The sequence below is a fragment of the Arachis duranensis genome, chromosome 4 (genome assembly GCF_000817695.3).
Source record: "Arachis duranensis cultivar V14167 chromosome 4, aradu.V14167.gnm2.J7QH, whole genome shotgun sequence".
Lineage (NCBI taxonomy): Eukaryota > Viridiplantae > Streptophyta > Magnoliopsida > Fabales > Fabaceae > Arachis > Arachis duranensis.
Window position 1 is genome coordinate 90,228,707 of NC_029775.3, and position 7,296 is coordinate 90,236,002.

Sequence of the window (7,296 nt, forward strand, 5' to 3'; positions counted from 1 at the left end):
GTTAACAGATAGAGTGAAGAGGAGGTACCTGTCACGGATTTGAACTTGTTCCATCATGGACGCCATTCTTTGCTGATAAGCTTCTGGAAGTGATTCCAAACTAGCTAACATGCTCTTATCCATGATTCAATTCAATTCAACTCAACCTAGTGTTCTTCATTCACATTAATCATATATGATCTGTTAAACACGAATTTACAATGAAATAATATGTTGAACTGATTATGGCGAGATATATGATCTGGTATTAATCAACCCAATTAATTAGTAGATGGATCAAAATCAAATTGAGAAAACTAATCCAAATAGAAACCAAAACCTGAAGAAGAGATCTGGGGAGATTGCAGCAGAACTTTTCAAAGGAGAGAATTGCATCCGCACCCTTGGAATCGAAAACGGCACCGATGAAACGCCTGCAGAGACATCAAAATTGAAATTGAAATGAGAATGAAATTAAAGTTGGAGAGAGAGAGAGGTTGGGAGTATGAACAGGAAGTAATCGTAGAAGCCGAAAGTAAGGAGAGAGCATGGCAAGCCCTAGCAGTGGCGGCGGCTTCAATTGACCCTAGGAGCGACGACAGTGCATGGCGGAACAACCTCCTTCTCTCTTGCATCGCGTCTTCGTCCTCTCTCTCCATCTCGTCTGTGAATCGTCTTTCTCTCTCTCCTCCGGACTCCCTCCTCCACGATGGCGATGGCGGCGGCTGTAGCAGCGTTGCGGTGGTGACCCCTCTCACTCTCTGTTCTCTCGCCCATGCTCTCATCTCTGTTATCATCCTCTCCTCCCTCTGGTTCACTCATTCTCTCGGATCTGGGTGTGTGTGTGAAAGGAAAGGCTGCGTGCATTTGAACAATTAATTGGAAGGGGAGTTAGGGTTTTGAACAATTAATTGGCAGGGTTGCGAGGGTTTACGAAGTAGGCGCAGGGAGGCAGGGTTGCGAGGATGAATGAAGGTGCGTTCTTTGGAGGGAATGACAAAAATTTTACTAAGTGTATGTAACTTTGCTTTCAGGGAAAAGAGGGAAAAAATTTACTAAGTGTCAAATTTTTTGCTGAAGACACATTAGGCATCACTTTTAAAATGCACTCAAAACTTAATAAATAGGCTACTCTCTAAAAGCGTTCCCTTTGATACAAAAGTGAACCTATAGATATCAACATACGGCTACGCTTTATAAGTGATTTCTAAAATACCTAAGGCTACACTTTTTAAATGATGCCACAATTGTGTATCCTTTTCTCATATAAAAAGGCAACACGGAGAAAAGCGTAGCCTATTCATAGAATAGGCTACGCTTTTCAAATGTAGCTTAAAAAAGTGTGGCTGAATGCGTATTTTTCTTGTAGTGTTCATAAGTCTTACCATTCCTTTTCACTTTTATAGCTTCTCTTGAGCTTAGCATGAGGACATGCTACTGTTTAAGTGTGGGGAAATTTGATACACCACTATTTCGTGGTACATCTTGTGCTTAATTGAGTGAATTTTATCCACTAGTCTCACACTTATTCATATTATTTGCATGGTTTTACAATTCCTTCCCAGAATTTGTTCTATGATTGAAAACATGTTTATTTGACCCTAAATTTTCTATGTTTAATCCCCTCTTATTACCATTCAATGCCGTGATATGCGCGACCCTCTCGCACTAAATCGATCATAACTTGAGCTACAGAGGTCCAAATGAGGCGGTTCTAGTTGCATTGGAAAGCTAACATCCGGGGTTTCGAAATGATATATAATTCGATATAGTGAACGTACAGAAAAATAATGCGCACGCGTGAATCACGCACACACGTCGTTCTGCAGAAATTCCAGCGACCTGCACGTATTTAAATTCGCCCCTAGCGATTTCTGGGCTGTTTCTGTCCCAGTTTTCGGCCTAGAAATCACATATTAGAGGCTATAAAGTGGGGGAATCCATTCATTCATGATACAACATTCATAATTCACAATTTTAAGTTTTAGATGTAGTTTTCTAGAGAGAGAGGCTCTCTCCTCTCTCTCTTAGGTTTGAGGATTAAGATTTCTCTTAGCTTTAGGATTGTTTCTTCATTCCAGGTCCAATGTTCCTTTAATTTAGTTTCTCTTCTACTTTTATTTATTCTATTACTTTAATTGTTTATTTTTTCAATTTGGTTTATGAACTCTTCATGTTAGATTTTATATCTTTATTTAATGCAATTTGAGGTATTTCAGATTTATGATTGCTTTCTTTTATTTATTATATAAATAATTTGGATTTTTTCCCTTTTTACTTTGGTTGAATAATTGGTGACACTTGAGTTATCAAACTCCTTTGTGAATGATAATTGAAATTTGTTGATTAATTTGGATCCCTCTAAAGCTAGTCTTTCCTTAGGAGTTGACTAGGACTTGAGGAATCAAATTGATTAGTCCATTTGACTTTCCTTTAATTAGTAAGGGTTAACTAAGTGGGAGTAGTGAACAATTCTCATCACCAGTGATAAGGATAACTAGGACAGGATTTTCAGTTCTCATACCTTGTCAAGAGTTTTTATAATTAGTTTGTTTCCATTGCCATTTACTATTGTTGCTTCTTATCTTAAAAAACCCAAAAATATACCTTTTCCATAACCAATAATAAATCATACTTCCCTGTAATTCCTTGAGAGATGACCCAAGGTTTGAATACTTCGGTTATAAATTTTGGGTTTTGTTACTTGTGACAACCAAACTTTTATACGAAAGGATTCTTTGCTGGTTTAGAAGCTATACTTGCAACGAGAATTTATTTGTGAAATTCTTTACCATCAATTAATCCGTTCGTCAAGAGACTAGAATCAATGGCAACAAATTATCAATCACTTGGACATTAGCAACTCAAGGTTACCCAAGTTATCAACTCAAGCCAAGAACACAAAAATCTACAATAAAATCCTACCAAGCATTTTATCAAATACTTGGTAAGCATAAAATCAAAATATAAGAAATTACAAAGGAAAATAAACTATAACCAAATTATTCACTAAATCAACAATATACATGAAATCAAGAAAATAGAAATCATTAAAGACCAAATTCATAAACAAAAGATGCAAGAAATCAGAATTGCAAATATTAACAAAGAAACTTGAACAAGAGAAAATGTAGCAAGAGTAGTGAAATTAAAGAGGAAATTAGAGAGTACTTTCAATAAAGATGAGCAAAATCCAAAATCAAACTTGAAACTATAAAATGCTACAATGAAAACTACATAAACCTTAAGGGAAAATTTTCTACTCTACGCTACTCCTACTCCTAAATTATCTATGTAATGTAAGCTAATGTGGCTTCCTAAGCTCATGGCTTGATATGTGATGTTGTCCCCTTCATATAGCATCCAAAATTAGCTTCAGCACACTCAAAGTTGGGCCAAAAAGCCCTAAATTCGCCAGCCACATGACATTTTAATGAAGTCACGCACTGCTACCTAGATTTGTGTGTACTAACAGATTTGTGCGTATGCACACTTGCTGATTTTTTTCTCCTGTGCATAAGCACAGAAGTTGTGCATAGGCACAATTGCTGATTTTCATTCTGTGCGTACGCACAGAAAGTGTGCGTAGGCACACTCTGAAAAACGTTTCTCCTTTGTTTTCTTCATGTGTTCTCCCTTTTTGCATGCTTTCTTCCACTTCTACCAATCCATTCTTTCCTCTAGGACCTGAAATCACTCAACAAATATATCACGGCATCGAATGGAATAAAAGCGGAATTAAATTGATCGATTTAGGTGCAAAAATATATGTTTTCACATTTAGGTTCAATTTAGGGACAAAACACAAAAGTATGCTATTTTAGTGATTAAGTGTCAGTTTATGTGATGAAATCCATCCAAATTAAGCCAAAATTTACCATCAAATATGGACTCATCATATACGCTGGGGGCAATTTCTGAGCCCTCTAGGCCCAAGTCCAGCTCATTTCTGATGCTATTAGAGGCCAAAATCAAGAAGGAGAAATGGGGGAGCAATTAGTGTAGCTTAGGACCATGTTTTAAGGTAGTTTTCTAGAGAGAGAAGCTCCTTCTTCTCTCTAGAATTAGGGTTCTTAAGTTAATGTTCTCTTTAATTTCAGATTATATTTCTTGTTTTAGTGTAGTTCTCTTTACATTTCATGCTTTAGTAGTTTATTTCTCTTGTTTCCTCTTGTTAATTTCTCATTTGAGTCACTCTTTAGTTTTGAACAGTCTTGTCACTTTTAATTTCTTTGTTGCAATTTGATGTTTCTTTGTTTATTATTGTTTAATTAAGTTGTTATTGTCATTTTCTTGCATTTGGTAGTAGTAGCATTTATATTTCTTACAATTTACCATGCTTTTTTTATGCCTTCCAAGTGTTTGACAAAATGCTTGGTTGGATTTTAGAGTAGATCTTGAGCATTATTGGCTTGGAAAGAGAAATTAGGTGCTACTGAGTCATTAATACCCAATTTAGAATGGTGATCTAGAGTTGTTAGTTAATCTTGTTCCCATTGACATTACTTATGGATTGGTATTAACTAGGCTTATTTGACTTTCTCCTGATGTTGGAGATAACGAAATAGGATTAGCTCTTGATAACTATTGTATTATGATTAATGACTAGGATAGAGAGCCTTGATTTTCAATCCTTACCATGAATGCCTCTTTTTTGTAATTGTTATCCTTAGATGTTGATCTACTTTATTGTCTACTTTAATTTTCTTGTCATTTAAATTATTACCTTCTTATTTGCAAACCGCCCTTTAAACCTCATAACTAATAACATGCATACATCACTGCAATTCCTTTGAGAGACGACCTGAGATCTAATACTCTCGGTATTTTTATTTATTTGCACTTGTGACAGACAAATTAAACTTTGATTGATGGTTGTTTGTCGGTTTAGAACTATACTTGCAATGAAGTGATTTCTTTTATTGAGAAAAAATTCTAAGCCGACGATAACCCTCCATCAATCACCAACCCAAGTCCTCAAGGACCTCTGACTGATGCAAAGCAGAGTTTACTACTCAAGCCTCCTTTGGTGGGAACCACTACAATTTCCCCTGACATCAACACTGAGGATTTTTCACCTGGAATGAAGGTGGTAATCACTAAGAGTATAATTCTGCCTTATACAGTGAACAGGATCCTATCTCTTGAGCACATTAATTTAATCCATGATAGCACAGGAAAGAAGTTCACAGTGAGGGGTGAAGAGCTAAGCCTTTATGATCACCTTCCTCTCTAGTGGAGCTGATCGTCAAGCTAGTGACGATAAAGAAGCACTTGTTGGAAGGCAACCCAACCATGAGTATCTTTTAGTTTTTCTTTTAGCTTGATTTTCAGTTATTTATGCTTTTTATTTATAGTTTTTCTTCGTCAAATTTTGTTTGTGGTCACGCAAAGTGTCTAGAATAGGAACAGAAGGTTCTGAAGGAGAAACAGAACACCCTGGGGAGCATTGCACTCAAGTGCATTGGTGCTAAATGCCAGTTTGGGTGTTTAGCATTGAGATTGGTAGCAGAAGCTGACATTAAAGGCCAGTTGGGCATTTAACGCCTAAGATGGGCAGGAGAAGCTGGCATTTTAAACACCAGGTGGGCATTTAACGCCCATAAGGGAGCTTAAAATTCAAGCCAAATCATACCTCATGGGGCGCTACACACCAGCTGGTCGTTTAGCGCCAACACTCGTCCTAGTTTCAAAAAAAAAAGTTTCAATTCTGGCGCTAAACGCTGAGGGTGGTGTTTAGAGCCAGCAACCCCAGTTTCTAATATAGAGGAGGGGCTTAACCGTTACCAACGTTGCCTTCCCTAAACCCTCCCCTTTTGACCATTCAAACCCAGTCTCTCTTCCCCTGCCCATTTTTCTATCCACATTCATGCACCTATTCGCCATACACTTATCAACCTTCCCATCACCTAATCACATCCCATCAAACACTCTTCCCTATATTCACTGACCCTAATCACCATTAACCCCATTTAATCACATTTACCTACCAACCCCACTACCCCCATAATCGAACCCCCTCCTCTATATATACTCCTCTTTTCTTTCATTTTCACCACATCATTACCTACTTCTATATTTCCTTCTTTTTACTTCAATTCCCATATTCTTTATTTTCCTTTTTCTCTCTCCCCCTTCATTGAGCCACCATAGCTGTAGCCACTACCCTTCCCTCCTTCCATGCATTTTTTTCATCATTTTATTCTCCCTATCCCTCGCCTCTTTTACTTCTTCTCACCCCTATTTCTATTTTTCTTTGCTCAAGGATGAGCAAAACTTTAAGTTTGCTATTGAGGCGCTCCACTTTTTCTTTCTTTTCATTTTCCACATGGAACCCAAAATCGATAAATCCTCTTCAAAAAAGCGAAAAGAGAAAGTTTCCGCATCCGGTCCTTTTGACTTCACCCGGTTTTTCTCTAAGACACATGAGGATCACTTTCACGAAGTTGTGAATAAAAAGAAAATGATTTTGGAGGTCCGCTTTCATCTGCAGCCGGCGCGAGTACCTGGAAATCCAGGAATAGATTTTAAAGAGGGGTTGGAAAGTTCTGACCAACCCTATGACCAATGTGGGTATGCTTTATAACACCCTAGTTTTTAGCACCACATGATCGTACTAAAGGGTTAGACGTTTTTTTACCTCTAACCCTTTTTATTTTGTACTATCTTTATTTAATATCGAGCATTTACGAATACGAACCAAAACTTTAATTAAGAAAACGAAAAGTTTACTCTAGAAAATTCTTTAATTGAGTATATTGGGTATTAAATTTTGGGTATATATATATTATAAAATGTGTTAGGTGTGTATGTGTAACACCTTACCACACAGAGCTTTACACTTAGGATGTAAAACAGAGGTGATGAGGCACTACGACCTCTGATGACAAGTCATCATATACCTATTTTTCTATGCTTTTTCATACAAGAAATTGATGATTTGTGCTTAAATATTGAATGCTTTTGTACTTAAATGATATATTTTCTTGATATTTTAATTTTATAAATCTTGTAGAAAATAAGAAGAAAAAGAAGCAAAGAAGCACAAAAAAGGGAGAAAAAAGAGCTTTTGGGTACACTTTGAAGCTGGGGTACACTTTGGAGCCTTAGGCCACACTTTTAAAAGCGTGGCCCATGACCAAATCAAAGAAGGAAGCAGCCAGCACGCACACTGCCCTGCTCTTGCCAAGGGCAGGGCAGAATCGTGATGCAAAGTGAGGTTGGAAGCAAGAATTTTCGCTAAGGTAAAATCTGGGCGCTCACAGCATGACCATGCCTACTTCAAAGGGATATAACTTGAGCTACAGACGTCCAATT

The 7,296-nt window shown here is 37.3% G+C and overlaps 1 protein-coding gene across 14 annotated transcripts in view; it reads right to left on the reverse strand.

Annotated features, from left to right (window-relative positions):
- The window catches only part of LOC110280722 (E3 SUMO-protein ligase SIZ1-like), a 6,091-nt gene extending 5,598 nt beyond the window's left edge, over positions 1-493 (reverse strand). For 7 of the 14 annotated variants that reach the window (XR_008008490.1, XR_008008491.1, XR_008008486.1 and 4 more), the window contains exon 1: positions 320-493. Coding sequence is in view for 3 of the 14 variants with exons in the window: in XM_052261084.1 (XP_052117044.1) it covers positions 29-123 (95 nt within the window). In the remaining 11 variants the exon portion in view is untranslated. Of the gene's footprint in view, positions 1-28; positions 181-319 lie in introns of all 14 variants that reach the window. The other 7 variants (XR_008008488.1, XR_008008489.1, XM_052261080.1 and 4 more) reach the window with 2 other exon arrangements.
- Between the last annotated feature and the right edge of the window lie 6,803 nt (positions 494-7,296).